The sequence below is a fragment of the Hirundo rustica genome, chromosome 8, assembly GCF_015227805.2.
Source record: "Hirundo rustica isolate bHirRus1 chromosome 8, bHirRus1.pri.v3, whole genome shotgun sequence".
Taxonomy (NCBI): Eukaryota; Metazoa; Chordata; class Aves; order Passeriformes; family Hirundinidae; genus Hirundo; species Hirundo rustica.
This window is the reverse complement of record NC_053457.1, coordinates 20702959-20724640: the sequence shown is the minus strand read 5'-3', so window position 1 is coordinate 20724640 and position 21682 is coordinate 20702959. Positions and strand designations below refer to the sequence as shown.

Sequence of the window (21682 nt, the reverse complement as noted above, 5' to 3'; positions counted from 1 at the left end):
TTCCCTTCAATCTATCTATATAATCAAAATGCCTACAAGCATCCCTCAAAAATGCACAAATATTTGTTTGTAAAAAGTCCAAGCCAAATCACTTGATGCGTTTTCCCTTTTCAGAAAGGTCTCTGGTCTCTGCTATGGTAATGCAAATCCACACATTCGAAACCAATATCTATTACTGGTCTACACCAGCACTGTTATTAACAAAATGTTGTCTTTTGTCCTTTTCAATTTCTACTGGCATCCCCAAGACCCAGATTCAAATGAACTTCAATGAATGATTCAATTAAAAACTAAGTGCTGACGTTTAGTAATTATGCAGTAAATTAAGAAAAGGTGAAATAATACTAAAAGAAATGTGCAAAAATGAAGAGATATGATCGACCAGTTTGTACTGAGCACCAAGAGGACTCCTCCAATATGGAATGCGTCACAAGCAGTATATGGAAAAGGGATTTTTAAGTTCCATAAATGAGGCACCTCAAAACTGCTGCCCCAAAACACTCACTGAAGGACAAGACTGAAGGAAGTCTTTGAGGAAAAAAGACACCACAGAGCAAAGAAAAACGTAGTAGAAAAAATATATGTTTAGAATATTTAATGTACTTGCTCCATGAGCCATGTTGAGACCGTATCAAGTAGAAATACAAACGTATTAACAAACAAATGACGACGACCAACATTACAACAGCTGTTTCACTGTAAATCACGGTTTAACTTTTCAGAATGCGCTGCTAGTGCTGACAACCATCCTGGCTGCCACCCACCGACACAAACTCAGAGCAGCGTGCAGCGAATAACAAATTTCAAGAACTTTTAAAACAAAAACAAATTGGTTTAAGCGAGAGAGATGATTAGCTGGTTTTTAAATCTACACCAGTCGCACACCCTTGGCTACCGGAACCACTCTATTTCCAAGCATCTAGCCGGAGGATAACCCGGCACCGGCGCTCCCGAGGATGAGGCGCCCCCGGGGTCCCGCCCGGCCCCGCCCCGCGCACGCGCGGAGCCGCCGCCGCCCCTCGCCCCATTGGCCGCGCTCCCCGCGCCCCGCCCCGCCCCGCCCCGTTCCGCCCGCCGCCGCCGCCGCGCAGGCGCAGTCGCGGCCATTTCGGGAAGGTTCTGTGTCGCGCCAGCCTTTCCTTCCTCCGCCAGGGAAATCCTGTCCGGGTACGGGCCGCCCGCAGCCCCGCTCCTCCCCGCCCCGCCCCGCCGCCGCACGGGCTCTTCCCTGTCACCGTCTGCAGCCCGCGCCCTTCCCCTCACAGCCCGCCCGTCTCCCTCGACAGCCGCCTGCCCGCCCCCCGCAGCCGGGCCGCGACCTCCCCCGGCCCCGGTCTCTCTGTCCCTACCCCGAGCTCAGCCGCTGTCGAGCCACGGCCCGGCCCCGCAGCCGGTGCTGCCCCGGGGACGTGCGGCTGTGAGGGGCGGCCTCATCGGTGTCATCCGTGGAGCGGGGGCATGGGGGCCGCGCCTCTCGCCCCCCCGCCTGGGTCCCCCGAGGTCGGCGGGCGCCCGGCGTCCAGCGGGATCGGACCCGTCTAGGTCAGGGGGAGCTTCCATTGCTGAGGTGCGGGCCTCGCCTCTTGCAGCTGCCTGGAGGTCCTTGTTGGGACGGGGTCTAACTGGGAGCGCGAAGGCGGAATAGACGGCTCCGAGCCGCAGGAGTGGGACCGCCCGGAAGATCTTCGTGCCTGCAGCGCTGCTGCCAGACTTAGAGAGAAACCTGCCGCCTCTCCTCTCTCTTGTGATCACCTGGAGAGGAGAGGTGAGTTGTCTTTCCCTCTTGTCATGCTGTAGCAATGGAGGAATAGGCTAGCTTGCAAGGTGCAGAACTTGCTCAGGACGGCTTCAAGCCCCAGCTGGCTGCTTGGTTTATTTGGGACTCAGCCCTGTGCAAAGGCCCGCTGATGGAGAAAGAGATTAGCACCGTGTTAACCGCGCGGTTCTCTCTCCTTTGCTGCAGTGCCCACTTTCACCGCTGCCTCCTGCTCTGCCTGCTCCTGCTTTCAGCATGGTAAAGAAGAATACTATCCCTGATGGGTAAGTATCCCTCACACTAAGCAAGAGGCAGGAGCGGGCATCCCACAGAGAGGGGCACTGACTGCCCCAGGCGCTTTCTTGCCTCAAGCATCTTCACCACCTCCAGACAGGTAAGGTAGGTATCTTCTCCAAGACAGGAACAGCCCAGCCATTCATCCCCCAGGTGAGTATAATGCTCCAGCCTGTCTGTGAACATTTCTCCTTCATCGGCCGCACACAGTTCCTTCTTCCTAATCTTTTTACCCCCAAGTGTATGTTTACTGCGGAAATGGGAGAGTAGTCCATAATACTCATGTGTTTGCTGCTAGGAATGGCAGAAGAGATAAGATGGGAGCAGGTTGCATGGATAAGATCAAGGAATATTTTTGTCAGTTCAGGTCCAGAAACATCCCATGCTTTTGTTTCTAACAAGAGGAAGACAGAAATGCTGTGTCAGCAAAAATAATCCCAAATTAACCCAAATGCACCATGCAGGCTTTCTGATGACTTGATTGGGAGTGCGTATATGGACCACAGAATGATGTCATTTAAAACAGATACAGTTCTATTCTTCAGCTCTAATAAAGCAGAAAAAAAGACGTCCAAATTAAGAGTTTAAACCCATGTGTTCTTGATAACATCAATACAAACTTTTTGGATAGGAGGATATGCTGAGATATAAAAGCACACTGTATTGGGGCAATAACTTGCAGTTTATACATTATTTGAGGAAAGAATTACATTGTGCTGGTTTCAGGGGCAGGGTGAAGTAGGTTTTTTAAGAGCATTCTTAGGAGGATAAGATACAAAAAGCACATGTTCCTATAATATTTGTTGGTCTAAAGGCAGTAAATAGAAACAAAAGATGAACAGAATTTAAAAAATGAAGAAGCTGAAGTTTTTTCCATGGCTGACAAACTCAGGGATTAAAATTAGGATAAACCTAAACCTAAAAGCTGTTTTAAGCATGTCTTTCTCTGAAAATTTTGATGAAATTTCAGTTACATGTTGGATAAAAGTGAGTTAAATGGGTTAGTTTTTTAAGCAGTGATTCAAAACTCTGAAAACAATTAATTGTCCTTGTTTTCTTCATCCTTGGAAATTGCTACTAAAACTTTGAGAATCAGGTGCTCATTTCTCCATTCTTATCCCCCCCTTGCATTTGAACTAGAGAAGCTTTCAGATTACATGGATTTCTTAAGTATGGAAGAATCAGTGGATTGTACTTTTGACTTCTACAATTGGAAACTAATAACTTTCAGGGAGAGAAACAGCTACTGTCAAGTATTTGGTTATAAAGGTAGTATTACTTTCTGACAAAGTGCCTGGTACTGAAGTGCTTTCAGCCTCTCCAGGTAGTTTTTATACTGCTAAGAAATGAAGCTAGACATCCACAGTAAAAGGGGTTTGGCAGTAAAGAAGTTGAAGACCTTGTCAGCCCCTCAGTCTCATGCAGCAAGATATGGATGTCACCCTTGTGCTAGCACAGCATGTTGTTCTTCACTGTCAATTTAGTAAGCCAGGAAGACATAGAAGTGAACCCTGGAAGGGACTTAAGGAAGCTAATTTGAGTCTGGGTGATCCTGCACATGCAATTTACTGGCCCTAGAAATTGGGCAGAAGTGAGACTGTGGTACCCTGGAGCATAAGGACAAGTCTAGATGGTGCAGACTGTGGAAGTACAACCTCAATCACCATGTTGTAATAGCAGTACTCTAACAGTAACTCTTTTGGTTTAATGGTACTGCAAGAGATTGGAAAGTGACACTACATTGTGGCATCTTTTAAGATTGTCTTCCTGTTACTCAATTCCAAATTTCAGTATGCTGGTTAAAACAATACAGTAAATCGGAGGTTTCACTTAAGGTAGTAGGTAGGAATAGTGCAACTAAACAAGAAATGGTGAACCTTTTTTTAGGACAAGGGGTAATGACTTAAAAGTTGAAGAGGTTTACATCAGATGTAAAGAAGAAACTTTTCACTGTAAGGATGATGATGCACAGGAATGGGTTGCTGAGAGAAGTTCTGGGTGCTCTTCCCTGTGAGTGTTTTCAAGGCTGATTGGGTCTTTGAGCAACCTGGTCTAGTGGAAGGTGTCCCTGCCTGTGGCAGAAGAGTTGGAACTAGATGATGTTTAAGGCTTATTCCAACCCAAGTCATTTTATAATAAAGAAAAATACTTCTCTTTTTTACCAGTAAAGTCTTGGAACGGAGCTATGGTGTAGTGTCCACTGCAGTCTCAAACTGACAGAGTAGTGCTGGTGAAGTAATTTTGTAGCAAAATGAGACATCATTGTAAAAGAGGGGTTCAAGTGACCCCTTGCACTGCAGTTTTCACGAGGAGTCAAGTTTTGGTTCTTCACAGAAGTGGTTTTATCCTATAGGTATACACTTTGATGTTTTAGTGGAGAACCAGACAGTCCAAGCTGCACAACAAGTCATAAAGTACTATGATGTTTTTACAGATTTTTACTCATTTGTACTTCAGCATCCAAAATCCTGCTGTGGGTATAATTACATAAACTCCAATTCAGTTCTGAAGAACATCTGCAGAAATGTCACCTTCTGGCATTTCTCTTGAATAATATAAAAAATACTGAGTGGGATCTTTTAGTTAGAAGAGCAAAGCTGAATTATTTTTGCCTATGCACTATAAATACGCTTCTTTAACTGAATTTTTCCTGTCCAGACTTAAAGCATCAGCATTTTCATTCAGACAGGAATATTAAATACAGTGGCATAATGGATTGTGCATGTTCAACAGTGGGTGGGAGAGAAGGATGATTTTTTATTTGTAAAAGTATTTCATATCATCAGTTTTGAATCTGGTGTCTATAGAGGTATGGAAGTCACTTGGAAAATAAGTCTGCATGTATATCATGCAGTATCAGCAGCCAGGAAAAGGGAAAAGAGGTTTCAAGTAATATTTTCTAAATGATCTTGCTAGAGGTGACAGCATTTCAGTAGCTGTTAAAGTAAATCGTACTATGAATCAGTTCTAAACTAGAAAATTTTACTGGAAAGTAAAGCTTCCATATGACCTTAACAGTGTTAATGTTAAAATAAATTACAGAAAAAAATTTGTTCCACATCTGGCTCTATTAAAACCTTAAAACCAAAGCAGATAAAATATGCAGCTGGATGTAGTCCATAATCAGTTTCTTCATGTCCAGCTTGTTTTTCATTCAAGCCTCTGTTAGTTCTTAGTCACTGGTACAGGGATGATGATGGTGCCAAGTCTTGTGATAACACCTCTGAGTCCTGCCTTTCTTCCTTCCACTCCTGTTCAAGCAGGACACAAATGACGTGTCACAAGTCTCATTCATACTTGCTAAAATGCTTTCTTTAGTCTTTGCTCCTGTATTTCCTGTTTATGTGACTACCTGCAGCTCATCTTTGATCATTTCTGCCTTTGTCTGTACTTTTTCTGTATAGTATACTTTCTTATACTTTCTTAAATATACTTTCTTATACTTTCTTTAGCCCAGGCCACTTTTAATTCCCAGCCATGTTCCTTTGTTGATGAAAAGTGCCCTCAGCTCATTTTCTGCCATAGAGCTGTCAGCAGCTTTTGAATTTCTTGCTGATTGTGCAGATTTTTTTTTTTTTTTCCTGGGAGGATTTAAATGGCTTTAAATACAAGAGAATAAAACCACAAGTTTATTAAGGTCTGACAACAAAGTGGGTAATCCTGGGGTATTGTTCTGTAAATCCCCTAATATGAAAAAAGTTCAGAATTTTTACAAAGCCTTTTTTACATTGTTAATTAAAGAAAATAAGATTTTAAAGCCCTTTTTTGATACTTTCTTTTTGACTTCTGAATGCTCCTATCTATGATAATTATGGTTTATTTCCACTCACAGATTTCCAAGAGAAAGCAGGTTAAAACAGCACTGAATTTCTCATCTTAATTGATTCATGTACAATTTACCTCTCTTAGAAAGAAGTAAATGGAACATAGTCTCAGATTTTTGTTTTCATATTTTATAGCAAGTATGAAGCTACCAGACTCCAGCATTTACAAACCTGAAAATTCAATTAGGAAGACTTATCCTGCAAAAAATTTAGAATTTAGTAAAAGATTTCATTTGAAACAGCTCTCAGTGATCTCATCTCTAGCTTGCCCTTACACTTTCTCACCTTGTATGTCTTCTACAGAGCAGCTGTTTGCACCAGCCTTCCTAATGATGAGTTGTTATTACTCCTTTGTTGCTTCATTTGTTGACCATTAAACTAAGCACCTGTATGTCTGCACTGTGAGCCTTGATCTGTTCTTTGCCTCATGATGAAGATTCCAGAGAGAAGTTAGTGCTAAAGACACAGCTGTAGGACATTATGTGACTGCTTAATATCAATTACACTTCGGCCACCCTGATTTATGTTTCCTTCGTTACTTCCAAGCATCTCTGAATGGTGATGTTGTTATTTATATACTATGAGAAACATAATTATAGATATTTCATTGAGAATTTTTCCAGCCAGCTTCCAGGTTTTTTATGGTCAGATACAGGAATTGTGAGCAAAGCAAAGTACTCAGTGGTTAGAATATTTTAAAATTAAGTATTCAGTTTGTCTCATCAAATGGTTTAGTTTAATGAACGTCAGAAAGGAATCTAGGAGCTGTTGGACACTTCCTTCAAAGGGAGAGATTAATTTAAGCATCAATTCAGAAAATTTCAGGGGAATGGACACCAGTGGTAAAGATTCTAGTGGAAATGTTTTGTATTTTAATAGTTGAGGCATTAGCCAAAAATGCAAAAAGCCTGTGTAGATATTAAGTCATCCAGCTGCACCTCGTTAGGTTATAGAGATAATTTGCACTTGCAGAAGAGGAAGAAGTAATAGTTCTAAATTTAGTAAGTAACCTCATTGAAGGTAAAATTGATCTGCTGATTAACTTGTTTTCCTCTTCAGATAATGCTTTTCATCCTTTTTTTAAAATTGAAATCTCTTAAATGTTATATATGGAGAGCTTTTTCAGTACAGTGTAGAACCTGTGCATACAGTTCTTCGTGCGTTTGGAATTACAAGTGTTTTGAGTGTTGTAACAAGTCTTCCTACTGGTGATTTGTGGTAGGTTTTGGTGTGATGCAATATCCTCTGTGTTTTTCAAAATGGTGAGAGAAAGTTCAATCGAGTGTTTCTTTGAAAAAGAAGCATATTACAAAGGAAACATTTTTGGAAAATACAGATGATTTGTATTGTTAATGAAAATAAAATTCGCATTTCATTGTCAATTAAATGATTAATGTCTGGCTATGGCAACTTTTTTAAGATGTTTGATTCAGACGGGTTGAAAAATGTTCACCAACTACAAGAATACATTTTTACCTGTTGAACCTTACACATCTGCTTTGCTTTGTATTGGTGGTACTTGTTGGGTAAATGTTGTCCTGCCATTTTGAGGAGAGGAATTTCTTGGAAGCTGAAGAAGAAGGAAGGAAGGAAAAAGACTCTTTTCAAATGTCCTGGTGATACTTTGAAATTGCTTAATGGAATAATTGCAGATTTGGGGACCTAATTGTACCATATGATAATAGCAATTTTTATTGGCTTTGTGCTGCGGGTGTCTTCTGTTGAATGATGCAACTTGAAAATATTTAAAAATTAATATTTCTTTCCTTACAGATGGCGGAGTTTGACACCAGTTGGACAACCTATACCAGGAACAAGATTTATTGCATTCAAAGTACCTTTAAAAGGGGTATGTATAAAACTGCAAATTGGCTGTATTAGATAAACTGCAAAAGTAATGAAGAGTAGCACGACTGTACATGCAAATTTCAAGGATTTTTTTAAAAAAAAACAGTTTATTCAGATTTAGGCCTTTCAGCCATCTGGCTTTTTAAAATAATAATCTAATTTTTTTCTTATTTTTCTTGATATCTGACATTATTCTTTTTATTTGTCTTTTAAAAATAATCAAGCTTCTAAATCAATCAGCATAATTCATTTGATCACTATTAAGTGGCCTAAATTCCAAATCTTACTTAATATCTTTTCATGGCTTTTGTAAGAAAATCATATGGAATAGCTTATGATATGAGTAACAATCTAAGCAGTATAAGCTAAAATATAATTTTATGGAAATTAAGCACTCACTGAAGGATACCCACCACTGCAAAAATCTGTCATTTTAAAATTATAGATCCAGATTGGTAATTTCATAAGTGAAAAGCTTCAGTGATCTGGTGGAATGTATTATAGCTGAAAAAGAAGTCTTCATAGATTTCTTCTATTTTACTAATTAATTAATTAAAAAGTACTTTTATTAGTATTTCTTTTAGAGTCTTACTAACATGAAGTGCCATCCTAAGCTATTAAATAAACTATTAAATCTTTAAATTCTTTGATTCTAAAATATGTGGAGGTTGTCTTGAGACGGTTCAGTTCTTTAGTGCCTGTTCCTTTTTGGAGGCATAGGGCAAAGTAGTGTTAATTAATACAGAAGGACAAATAGGACAAGTGTTGCATAAATTAACTTTTACAAGTCCTTGCTTTAGATACAGAGGAAATAAAAGTTTTTAAGCACTTTTAAAGAAAGTACAGTGGCAGCTAAAGGGAAGTGTTGTGCCTAAGCTTTTGTCTACGGATTGCTCTGTGGTATTCTTACACAAAAATTTTGGTTCTTTGGGTTATTACTACCCATTATGTTTTCAGTCAACATTCAGTTCAGTTTTATTAGGAATGACTGAAGTAAAATGCAGGATTTGCCTCCTGCAGCTGCTTTTACAACTTTAGGATGATGGTTTGGTTCATTGGACACCAAGGATCTCATACTTTAAATGTCACGGTCTCCAAGATGTGGATGAATTGTACAGCAGACGTGTGATTTTCCACCAAGACTGCCAGTCAACAAATCAAGCCGTGAATATAAAATCCAGTAGAGTTAGATTGGCTTCTTTGCTCTTGTCACAAGGGCCACTCCGCATCAGTGTGTTACTCATTTCCTGTCCTACTGATCTCACTGGGGCGTAGATCTCTGTTCTGGGAAGCTGTACCCGAGGATGCAAAATCTGTAACGTTCTGTCCCTTCAGTTTGTTCAGTCTCAGCTATGCAAGACAGAAATGACAAGTCTGCCAGAGACCGTGAGCTTGATGGTCAAGGAGTTTGTGGTAGAATACACCTAAAGTGTGTAACTGGCTAGACTGTGATGTCTTTGCAGAGGTGGTCAGTAAATCTGTCTGAAAATGCTGAAGACCTGACTGGTTATAGTTTGTCAGAAGTCCTGTTATTTATTAAATTGGTGGAACAGACCTCTTAAATTTGCAGCAGTTAGCTTCTTTGCTGTGTATTAAGAAATTGATGATTGGTGATTTCGCCCAAAGAGAGACAACATATTTTCAGTATTTGAAGATGTAGGGTTGTTGTCTTAGAAGATGTGCTGTTAGTAAAGATCATGTGTTCACTTGGAAGGATTTTCTGTCCTTCCTTTCAGATCACCTTTATAATGCTAATAGCAACATTGTAAAGTAGTAAGAATTGGGCAACTTCTTTCCCATGCCATTTTCTGAAACACTCAGCAGGAGTTTTTCAGACATTTCCAGTGAGCCTTTCAAAACATAGTGTTTCCTAACATATTTAACTGTCTACTCAATCAGTATGTTTGGAGATACCTTATTTTTGTAAATTCCTCCTCAGTTCGTGTCATGTCATACAGTAAAAATTTTTAATGTTCTACCATACACCTTTTGCAGATTCACCTTTGTCACCTCAAAGTTGTTCATTTCAGTTTCAGATTCTACTGAGAGTCCCTGCTGAGTAGCAGTGACATAACTGACTTCATTTTGTTTAAACTTCTGCAACCTCCCCTTTTTTCAACAGTGCACTGGCGTCTGAAATACACAGGACTGAATACTTTATTACATCCTTTCTATCCTCCCCCTTTCAGCTCAAGCTTCCTAATCACATACCGATATGACTGACTGCCCTGCTTTTATTCTTTACTGTGCTTTCCTGTCTCTGCTTCGAGACTCAAGACAAGTGCTTGCTAGCATTTTACGTTACAATCTGTACAGTCAAAACAAGGAATGGTTAGTTACCCTATAGCATCCGTGGTTCTAAGAAGTATGTGGTCTGTGGCTGCCTTCTTTCCAATCGCTCTGAGTCTAGTCTACTTGAATTTCTTGCTGATGAAGGAACTGACAGGTTGTTAAGGCTGCTGCATCTTTTGCCACTGTCTTTATTGGTTCTGGCTGAGCCTGTCAAAAGGCTCTCACAATGGACAAGTGCACTGTTCAGAGAAAGTCCAGTCTTGTGTATATGAGGCATTTTCTTACCTAAAGTGAAGAAAACATTTCAAAAAACACAGCTACAATAGGGTGAGTAAACATTTTTCTCACTGTTTGTCAAATGAAATTAATTATTCATTATCCACCAACACACAGCTTTCTTAGTCACGATATTTAGTCTTATTTAATATTCCCCAGTGCTAAATGACATGCAAGTACACTCTGACAAGAGATGAAGCAGGGATAAAAATGTCACAACATCTGTGGGAAGAAAGTTAAGCCTTTAGAAATGAACTCTTGTATCACAATTTCTTGTTTTATGTAAAATACACTTTTAGTTTTGAGTTACTGTACAGGACAAAATTGGTTTAGGGGAAGTAGACTGTAGTGTTTTGCTTTTTAGTGTGTTTAGTTACATAAAAATCAATATATACATGCTGCATTTTTCAGAAATTTTGTGTCTATCAAATTAGAACTAATCTTAATGTTTGTTAACATTGTGCAAGCAGAAATGGTCATATTGTCTTGCATTTTCATCTAAATAGGAAGACATAATTTTTTGCCTTCTTTTTGGTTCCTCTTACCTGTATAATACATGGATGTGGTTCTGATAGTTAAACACTCTTTTAAACATTGATGTTTCCTAGTACTGATTAAAACAGATGAGTATTACAAATGTCTTCTTATTAGAACATAAAAAGAAAATACTTCTTTTCCATTTTCTTTCTAGGCAATTAACCAGAGGCTTACCCCAACCCAAAAATTTACACCAAAAGACTTAATTGCTGCAATGAAAGCCCTAAACGTGGAGCTTGGATTAATTATTGATTTAACATATACCACACGATACTATGAAGTTAAGGTAATGAAAGTCTAATAAAAATGTAGAATAATTAATGCAACTTTTGTTTTAAAGTGTTTGCACATTTGCTTACTTTGAATTGGAACAGACAAGGCATCTAGACTAATTTTCTGTCTCCAGTAGAAAACAAATTTTTATCGCAGAGGAGATAGCTCATTCTCCCAGCTAATTGCATTTATGGCTATTAGTGTTATGGTGACTCAGTAATGGATGAAGACTTCAGTGTCAGGCACTGCACAGAAAGTGCAAAAGAGTTACACCCTTTGTCCTGAAGATATTCTCATTTATTCCTAGGTGGTTCTTTTTGCTGATCCCTTTTTCTTAGTGGAGTGGAATCCACTAAGAAAGTGTACATTTTTAAACTACTTTATCAATTTAAAAATTTCTACCATCTACTGTATGGGTCAAACAATTGTCATTAATCCTGTTGAAAATGAGAATAAATGGTAGCTTTATAGCAGAATGCAAATCTTTGAATGCGCAGGGTCTCTAGGCATTAAGGGAGTGAATTTATGAGTATGTACATGATTGTGGGTAGGAGGGACAAATACTGCTAATAACTGTAAAATGGGTTAGAATGAAATGCCGAGAATCTGCTCCCTTAGTTAATGTGCAGCCTTATTAGCAGGGATAAATAAATCTTATGTAGGACCTGTTTCTTGTCTGAGATGGTCTTTAATATAGAAATGTTACTGGTAGTTCCTCTGAGTGTATCTCTGTACAATTGTGTCAAGATTGTTTTCAGTTTCTATTCAGGATTTGAACAACAGGTTTACATTGTCTTTATGTTAGATACTGCTTAAGGTTTCTAATTGTTGCAAGACTAAAGTAATTTTTACCATTGCTTTTTTCTTTCGTTGTTAGGATTTACCTAAAAGTGTGCAGTATAAGAAACTTTATACTGTTGGATTTGAGGTCCCTGATAATGCTACTATCCTACAGTTCAAAAAGTGGGTCAGAAAATTCCTTTGGGAAAATGCAGGAAATGGTAAATATCAGCATCCTATGCTGTAAAAATAAAATCTCACCAAAATTTTATGTCAGTACTAACTGTGTCATTTACTATTTTCAATCTTCAATAAAATTTATGACACCGGGGATCTCAGGCTTTCTACAGCACTTTCCACTTTATATCATAATAAGGTCCATTATGCAAACCACTACATGTCCTTTTTTTTTCAATCAAATCATGTATTTTTTTCGAAAATGACTGGTAACTTAAATGCCCTTCCTAATCTTGTTACGTTTGTGTTGTGTGTCAAAGTAACTGCAGCAAGGCCTTCCTCTGTCTAAGCCAAATTGTTTACCATCAGTTGAGTGTAGTAGCTGCCAGCCCTTGATAGATGTTTTAAATATCACTGGGTCTCTGGTGGCACTGGGCACAGATATGTGTGAGCAGCTTCAGTCCATTTAGTCTGATGTAGTGGGTTTTTGACTTATTGTCCGTTATTGCCCACAGATCTGAACAGTTCTTGAAAATGTGATTGTAGACCCAGTGTCAGTGTTTTGTCATTGTGGCTGTGCTGCTGTTTCAGTGTCTGTGCAACAGGACGGTTCTTGCTGAGATTGGCTAAGGTGCAGTCTGTGAATATTAATTACTGTGTATTTTGCCACAGTGTAGCTTTAAACTTCTCACTTTGTAGCTTTAAACTTCTCACTTCTTTTGGTTGTGATTCTTTGTAGGCAGATTTTACCTGTTTGTTTATCCAATAATGGTGGATCATTCTTTCAGGCCTTTTCACGGTATTTGCTGTGGCTCCTTTGGCATTCTCTTTGAGAAAGTGGAGATATTAACTGCCCAAGTGCATATATTTTTACTGTAAATCATAGCCAGGGTCTTGCTGTGGGCAATCAACTGTTTTGTGAAAAAGTTCTGACCTAAATTTCAGGTATGAGAGCTGGAATTAGAAGTACTTGGAAAATGAAAAAGTACAAGAAAAAGCCTTTGTCCTTGCTCAGGAAGTTAGTTTGTACATTCTTCCTTTGCTCTTTTTTGGCTTCAGGAAATTACCTGGTGATAATTAGTTTTCTTTTGATTTGGATCTGGTGCTTTTTTTGTATGACAAAGAATAGTGTGTATCTGAATCTGATATTGAGAGTATCAGTTCTTGATTTGTTACTGGATGTTGACCTGCAGTTACAGCTTGTAAAGGCATTTTGGCAGAACTTATGTAACTTCTGACTTGGGAGAACTTTCCTCCTCGTAATTTGGCCTCTGTTTTAGATAATCCCTAAAATATCAGGATTCTTTTTACAAATAATACTTTTTGAGAAGGTGGGGCTTTTTTAGTGTTTGAGTTGTTAGGACATCAACTTGTAATGAACTTATGTGACAATTTGACTGGTGTGATCTGTGGCAAACACTTGTATTTTGTCTCAGTTATATTTTATCATTCAAGTCTATCAATGTCCTGTTTCAAAGACCACCTGTCAGTACTGCCTCTGCCAGAACTTTGTTCTTCTGATGATGATCGTTTTTCTTCTAAAATCTAGCCTAAAACTCTTCATTAGTTACACATTTATTCTTATACCAGCTTTACCATTTAGGTATTGTTGTTCTCTGTCCCCACTATTGCATTCAGCATCTCAGATTTGGCTTTACAGACTAAGACAAGTTTCCTTCCTTTATGACCATCATACTAGCCCTTTGTTTATATATTGTACTCACGTGTTTTTCATTACATTTCAATATAAATAGTCTGCATGGGGTTTTACCAGTGCCTTGCATGATCATATTAGAGTTTCCCTGTTACTGTTGGAAGTGTCTCATTTAAAACACCCTAGCAATAGTAAGTTCTTCTGCTTTTTAGCCTTTGGCTGATTACCATAATCTTTTTTTTTAAAAGAAAATATTTCTGTAGAGATCTGGTCCTTTTTTTCATCACGTATTTTATACTCCTAAGCATTTCATACTTCCAGGTGCATTATGTGTAAGTTAAGTTCGTCAGTTCTACATTTACTTGTTGAGATTTGCTTTCAAACCCATATTTTATTCTTTTTCTCCTGTTAATGCGGTGGCTGAGGCTAAGTGCTTTACCTATCATCACTCTTTCTTTTTTTCTACATTCTGCAGAGTCAATCTCAGCCATCACAAATTTGGAAGTAGTGAGCTAACAGCTGCTAGAGCTCCAGCATGGAGAGGACATGGGTCCTGTCTGGACGTGTCTCTTGTTTTACAGGCGTGACAGTAGAGTTTGTAAATAACAAGCATTATTTATCATTACTTTTCTAGAAAAGCAGAGATTTTTTTTTTTTGTATTGTGCTAACTTTCTATTAATTTCACTTTCTGAACTATTAAAGGCTCTTTCCTTTTTTGATAGAGAAACTCATTGGCGTGCACTGTACTAATGGAATTAATAGAACTGGCTACCTTATATGTAGGTAAGGCTGTATGAAAGCAGAAATTATTCTTCACAAAAATTAACATCCTTATATTACTCTATATTCCCTTTGGGACAATAACATAGTTATATTTTTCTCCAGGTATCTTATAGATGTTGAAGGCTGGGATCCAGAGGCAGCAATTCAGGGTAGGTATATAGTTTGAACTGAGGTACATGTCATGTTGTACTTCACAATTACTAAGAACTCACAAATACTACAGTTCTATTTTAGTATCTTTTCAGAAGCTGGCATATGTAGAAGATTATATATCTGACTGTTGATTCTGTTCAGGCAGGACTTGAGCAATAGCAAATTGACAGCCTAGGAGGAGTATATTTTAGATGCTTAATTTTTTTTTTTTTTAACTTGGAAAAATTTTCAGTGATAGTTTGCTACCACTACTAGCTTCAGGTTTTGTCTTTAAAAATGCTGCGATGACACCAGCTCGCTGAAATTCTAACCAAGTTAGAATTGTTTCAAATTCAACATCTCATGGCAACAGAAACTCGCCTTTTGCATTTTCGTGGCTCAGTTTGAGCACATTTCATTAGGCTGTATTTTTGTCTCTTCAGCTTTTGGCGATGCCAGAGGTCATCGCATGGATGGCCTTGTGTATCTTGCAGATCTCAGGACACAGCCCATGCGAAGGTAAACAAAAGCGTTTAGTCGCATGCTTAGGATTTTCCAGTATGTCTCCTGGCGTTTTTAAAAGCTCACATCCAGTCCTAAGCCAAAATTAATTCCGTCTTATACCTTTAATATGAAGCTACACACAGATGTAAAATATATGCGTATATATATTGTTTGTGTATTCTCAGATGAATAACATGAAGTGCAGTGTACTTCGTTCATCTTTTGAATATATATGGTTTGAAAGCGTTTTTAATCTGACAACTACTACTGAACACTTGTGCTTTTATCATACTGTGACAAGTGTATTGAGTCTGTGTTCTCTCAGAAGCTGAAAGGAGCTGCTGCAAAGATGGCTTTGTAAGCTCTGTGATCTGCCCGCTGTTGTTGGCACTGTAGAACAAGATAGTACAAAAAAAAAAAGTAGAACAGTTTTAAGAATAAAAAGCACATTAAAGTGGAACATTGTTCTCATCACCTTGGTTCATAGTAGTTGTATTCTGATGTTTAAGAATGTTATGCTTACCATCTTCTCCTAAGAACATACAACCTCTGTCTTCTTAAGGTATTTGTGCCAATGATGCAGAAGCAGTAAATTGATTTTAAAATTAACACCTGAGTGATTTGTTTCTTTTTAGATTAATTAAAGGTCCTTTGTTGTGCTTCTATCGTTGTTTTCATAATCTGTGCAGGATTAAGATGGACTCAGGTCAGATTTTTAAAATAAGTTTACAAGATTAATATTTTCTAAATTTTCTGCAAGTTTTACTTAATGTAAAATTTCTGTCATTCAGAACTGAAGAATTTCATGGTAGTGGGTTTTTTCTCTGTCAGTAGTATGCTTTAAAAAAGGAAATTTATGTGGGATTTTTTTTTTTCCCTCCTAGTAACCTTGGAATGGATGTATGGGATGCAGATGAAGACATTATCCCACCACCACATGCAATGGAAGGATCTGTAGAGCGGTTCCCAAATGAAGATTTTCAGGGGTAATAGGCTGAAAAATAGAATTCAAAACAAAAAACAACCAACCAAAAAAACCCACAAAAAACAAACTTGCACAAGGGAAAAGAAATGTTTCTTATTGAAAATACCATAGATACCCAAAAGAGATTTTATTAATGTAGCCTACTCATGTAAAATGTATTTATAGAATTTGACAAAACAGCGACAAGATAAGGGAAAGAAAGGGAATGTATGCTGGTAGAAATCTGTAAGTAATTAGTTCACTTAGGAAAATTCAGTTTTACTTTGCTTGTCCTTCTTTATTATTCTACAATAATCTGCAGTTATTTTTAATTAATTTTGAATCACTGGTTTTGCCTGTTTAACAAGTACTGTAGAATTACAATTTAATGTTTTTCACAGCTTCTGCTTTAACACTGAAGGTTTTATGATCTTACATACAGTTTTCATTATTAGTAATTTTGACACCTTCATATTTGCAGCATCTCTCATGTAAATTCTTGGTTAAAAAGGAATTGTTTTCATTAATGACTTGTAGCACTTTTAAATATGATATTCAATACTTCTCAACAGATCTGGGAAAAGATTAAGAATTTATGATGACCACTCTCACCATGATTTGCAAGGACAGATGCAGTTGCGAGATTTTGACTACATTAATAAGGGGTCTGGACAAAGACGAAGACCTTTTCATGACCATCAAACTCAGGATGAATTAAGAGCATCAGTACAGATGAGAAATTGGGACTACAATAGGGGACCAGAACAAAGACAAAGAGCCTTTACTGATCACAAATTTTATGATGATTATCAAGAAGACACGCAGCCGAAGGACTTAGACTTCAGTAACAAGGGACGTGGACAGAGTTCGAGACCTTTTCATGGACAGTTTCATGAAGATTTGCAAGCAGAAAGACAGTTTTTTGACTTCACCAGAGGCCGGGAACAAAGGCACAGACCTTTTCCTGACCATCCATCTCCTAATGATTTGCAGGAAGACAGGCAGTCAAAGGATTTCGATTTTGGTGACAGGGGCCATGGCCAGAGGCGAAAACTGTTCCACGACCACCAATCTCGTGATGAATTTCAGACTCAAATGCAGTTAAAAGAATTGGATTCTGCCAGCAGAGGTCCTGGTCGAAGACTGAGATCCTTCCATGACTACGAGTCACATGATGACTTGCAGACACAGATGCAATTGGGAGATTTTGAATTTGTCAAGAGGGGTCGTGCGCAGAGGTCGAGACCTTTTAATGATCACCAGTCTCGCAATGACTTAAAAACAGAGATGCATCTGAAAGATTATGATAATAAAGGTCCTGGACATAGGTGCAGACCTTTTCATGACCCTCAGCCTTATGATAGCTTACAGGAACAGACTAAATCAAAAGATTTTGATTATGATAATAAAGGGCATGGACAGAGGCCAAGACATTTTCATGATCGTCCAGGTCACAATGACTTGCCACGTGAATGGTGTTCAGACAGGTAAAGCATCCTTGAGCTGTAAGAACAGAATTAGAGAATAAAAGTGTAAACCTCAGCAGTTTTAACTTAAATTTCAAATTTAGTATTTTTTAAAATAAATTATTTTATAATCAATTAATCAACCTTTTAATGTGTAAATAATCAGTTCATTAACTTTTCTTGTTGGAACTAACAGACGGGTTTGATGTAACTGGAGTTTTGCGGCTTTAAAAGCCAGGGTTTTCTTAATTAGAAGGTTGTTCTTCTTTAAAATTTGTGTTTCCTTCACCTTGTAGTCAGATTGAAACAAAACTCTTGTCCCACTTTGTTTTGTACAGAAACTTATACTTTAAAAGAAGTCCTGTGGACAGAAAAGGATATGAAATTTTATTTATGCCCTCAGCCAAACACAGCTACAGGGAAGTTCAAATTGCCTTTGTTTATTTAATGAGTTAATAATTTGTTAGAAATCTGCTTCAGAACTTCCATTATATTCTCTCAAATGCATATATCACTTACTGGTAAACCTGTTGGGTTCTGACATATTTCAAAATACTTTTAATATTGCAGAATGTATTTCAGATTTATTGGACTATTTAAGTTTGATTGAATTTGTTCCATTGTACAGCTAAAACAGAGGATGTTATTACAGTGAAGCATATGTTTTCCAGGTATTAAATTAATTATTACAGCTATTAACAGTTTTTATTAAAATTTTAAGTAATCTCTATTAAAAGAAGAAATATTTTATTTCATTTGATGTGTATTTTTTTCCCAAATCTTAAAACTGTTGGCAGTCATCTTAACATGCAATTCTTTTTGTTATTTGCAGAAGTCAGTCGTTTTCTTCCCATGAAAATGTACCAGAACCTCGCTACTCCTCATCTCCTCCACTTCACAGAGATTATGGGTCTGATAATGATGACTTTAATAGAAATTACAGGTGAGTATCACATATCATACATTGTTTTGTGACTTACCTTTGTATTATTCCTCCCCATGTTCCTCAGCTAAAAAATACAAATTAACTGCACAGTGTAAAAATCTGTGTTAATATTTTTGCTTAAATGCAGTTTAACCAATTGGATCTGAGCACTAATGTGACTAATTTGTGGTCCATTGGTACTGAGTTTTGAGTGTGATTATTGTTTGAAGCCCTGACATAATCATTGACGTGATGAGCACAGTTTAAGCTAATGAACTACGTAATATGAAAATCAGTATGAGTAAGCAAAAAAGCAAAACACAGATGCTGTATTTAACTCTTCAGCACAATGAGGTAAGGAGTTTTACTGTGCAGGATGGTCAGACACTGGACTGGGTTGCCCAGAGCCACTGTTCCACATCCTTTAAGAATGGACATAGCCCCTGTACAAACTCATCTAATGAGACTTCGTTTGAGGTGACCCTAGGTACTCCTAGAGATCCTTTCCAGCCTAAGTGAATCTATGGTTCAGTAAGGGAGAAGATTTTAAAATTTTAAAGATTGTTTTGAATTGGCTTTATACACCACTTACTTTACCAAGTAAGAAAGGTATTTGAGAGTAAAGAGAATTAAAACATATATATAAAAATAGTCTATGCATTTTTAGATTGTTCCATATGTATTTTATAGGAGAGCCTTCTGTTGCAGAAGAATTAATAATTAAAATATTTTCCTAAGTATATTATTGCCTGTTGGGACTATGTACTAGAGAGCTATTGTTACGTATTGTACACAAAATGAAAACATGGACTTAGGAAAAAAACATCCCCTAGGTAAAGATTTACTCAGTAAACAGATACTTTTAATTGTAAACAGCACTTGAAACAAATCTTCCTCTAGTAGAATTACTTACTGTAAAGAGCTGTAATTTTAATCACTAGGATTGGAAAATTAATACAAACAAGTTTGCAATATCCATAGAGAGGATTTTAATTCCAGGGGGTAAAAACAAGAATGAGGGTTTGAATTGTTCTTTCAGAGTTAGACACAGTTAATTTCTAGTGGTGGCCATCAACAATAAATCAACTGGTTTATTTCTAAGAATTTCACTGTTCATATCTGTTCTTGCAGTAATCGACCACATTGTCCTGAAGACAATAGGAGAGTGCATCCCTCAGAGGAATTTAATAGAGGAAAAAACAGATTTGCACCATACTCTTCACGAACAATGCACCCATCTTCATCCATACACCACGAAGATAGTTTAATAGGCTATGAAAGAAAGCCTTTTCAGGGTGAAACTACCAGAAGCATGGAACAAAGTAAAAGATTACCAGTTGTAACAATTGATTACAATTATGGTCTGCCACTAGATTGTGGACCTGAAGATGAAGAAAGATCACATTATGATTTACCGCCAAGAGACCACTACACCTGGAACTGAATGGAAAGGACAGTGTTTGCTCCACTTAGAATTGCTTTTACCCATTTTATTTTGTATGTGGACCAATTTTTTTTTAAAGCAAATTAGTTAAATGAAAATTTCAGTAGTAAAGAACAGGTCTCTATTGTAAGATTAGCTTCTACTGATGTTTGGTTCTTTAAATTTATTAGGCTGTATTTGTTAAGTGTCGTTGGAGACAATGTCTCTATACACATGGAATTCAAGCAGTCCTTCCTTTAGTGAAATTGCAACCCTGAAACAAACAACCCCTTAAGATAAACAACTTTGAGTGATTGTGTTTGTTTTTTGTTTTACAGTTCTTTAAAATATATGTGGTTTCCAGATGCATAATAAAACACTGCACTGTCAGGTAGACTATCATTGAAATTATAGGGAAAATAGTTAGAAATGAACGAAGCCAAGTTATGTTCAGTTCATCCTTTAATTTGAAAACAGAAGTTTGAATTATTGCTACCAATCACTGCAGCATCACAATTTACTTCCATGTTATCTGTACCACCCACTGAACTGACCTAGTTGCTTTCTTTTTCACAGCAGAATTTTTCCCAGATTGCTAAGAACATGTAAGCAAGTGGAGTTTGAATATTCTAAATGTCAAACCTGCTTTTCAGTAATTGGACTATCTCATCCTGATTGTGTATTTTTTTCCTGATCCCTTAGGTTATCTATGTTTCAGAATAGCCCACTGCAGGTAAATGTCACTGTTTCTCAGCAACAAATCCTAAGGAAAGTAGGTCATGTATGTCACCTTAGCTGTCTCGACTGGCCAAGGGCACTGGTGCCTATGTACTTACACCTCCTCACTTGTCAGGCATATCTGTCCTACCCCACAGTTGTGTCTTTCGCTGGTTTCTTCTCACAGAACAGAAGGCTTACTTCTTCAGGTGAGCTCCCTGTAAGAGTCTTGTGTTGAACAGTCTCCTGAACTGCCTGTGGCTCTCACAAAAGTAGTGCAACAAATAGTAACTGAATTCATGCCAGCAGCTGCTCAGGAGCACCCACAGCTCCTGCTATGGCTAAAGAAATCATTTCATAGGATGGAAAACAGTATTACTGTAATACTTAGGTAAATTAAAATAGCTACATTTTTCATTATTACTACATTTTAATGAAGTAATACTTTAAAAGGCATCACAATAAATAAGGATAAAGGTAGACCATTATATTAAAATAAACAATTGAATGCAAGCTACCTAAGTCATACAGTTAAGACACTGCCTTAAAAGCAAAGCTTTAAAGCATCAAGCAAGAGAGCAAGAGGGTGTAGCTATACACTAGAAAACTGGGGGGGGGGGGGGGGGGGGGGGGAAGCATTTGTAGCCAAAACCCAGAAAGGTCTTTTTGCCTTTTAGTGGCAGCACAAACCCCAGATTTCTGAATTCGTGGTTCTATACTAAATAAGAACTAGATTGGAATATCTTTTAACTCCTGTTGTTTTGTAACACATGCAAACAGATTCCCTAGTCAAAAGACTCCATGGATATAAATTCATGCTGCAAATGCTTCATTGCCTGTGCAACTGGTAGAACAACTTTGGCTTTGTTCATTGTACAAAGTAAATAGTTTTCTCATTTTCACAGTAGCTTTGTGTTTCCCATTAAATTGTATTTGCCATCAAATCTGATGGTGAGCTTCATTCATGTGGTCTCAGGAATGAAGCTCTGTGTATATAAACTGGTTGTGGAACTGAACACTAAATGTTAAGAAAAGGCATTTGTTCCTTCACTTGCC

General features: G+C 37.8%; 1 protein-coding gene across 5 annotated transcripts; it reads left to right on the top strand.

Moving 5' to 3' along the window:
• The first annotated feature begins 1095 nt into the window (after positions 1–1095).
• Positions 1096–21237, top strand: LOC120755675 (uncharacterized). Of its 5 annotated transcripts, XM_040070997.1 has the most exons (14): positions 1101–1167; positions 1590–1765; positions 1964–2040; positions 7648–7723; positions 10982–11113; positions 11978–12101; positions 14435–14495; positions 14598–14644; positions 15071–15146; positions 16016–16117; positions 16668–17582; positions 17900–17980; positions 18394–18504; positions 19618–21237. In XM_040070997.1, exons 3-14 carry the CDS (start codon positions 2012–2014, stop codon positions 19928–19930), a joined length of 2067 nt encoding a protein of 688 aa, XP_039926931.1. In that variant the 5' UTR covers positions 1101–1167; positions 1590–1765; positions 1964–2011; the 3' UTR covers positions 19931–21237. The 5 variants fall into 5 exon arrangements, with proteins under 5 accessions (XP_039926933.1, XP_039926931.1, XP_039926932.1 ...); XM_040070999.2 differs by lacking the exon at positions 17900–17980 and having other exon boundaries at positions 1096–1167; XM_040070998.1 differs by lacking the exon at positions 1590–1765 and having other exon boundaries at positions 1123–1167.
• The last annotated feature ends 445 nt before the right edge of the window (positions 21238–21682 follow it).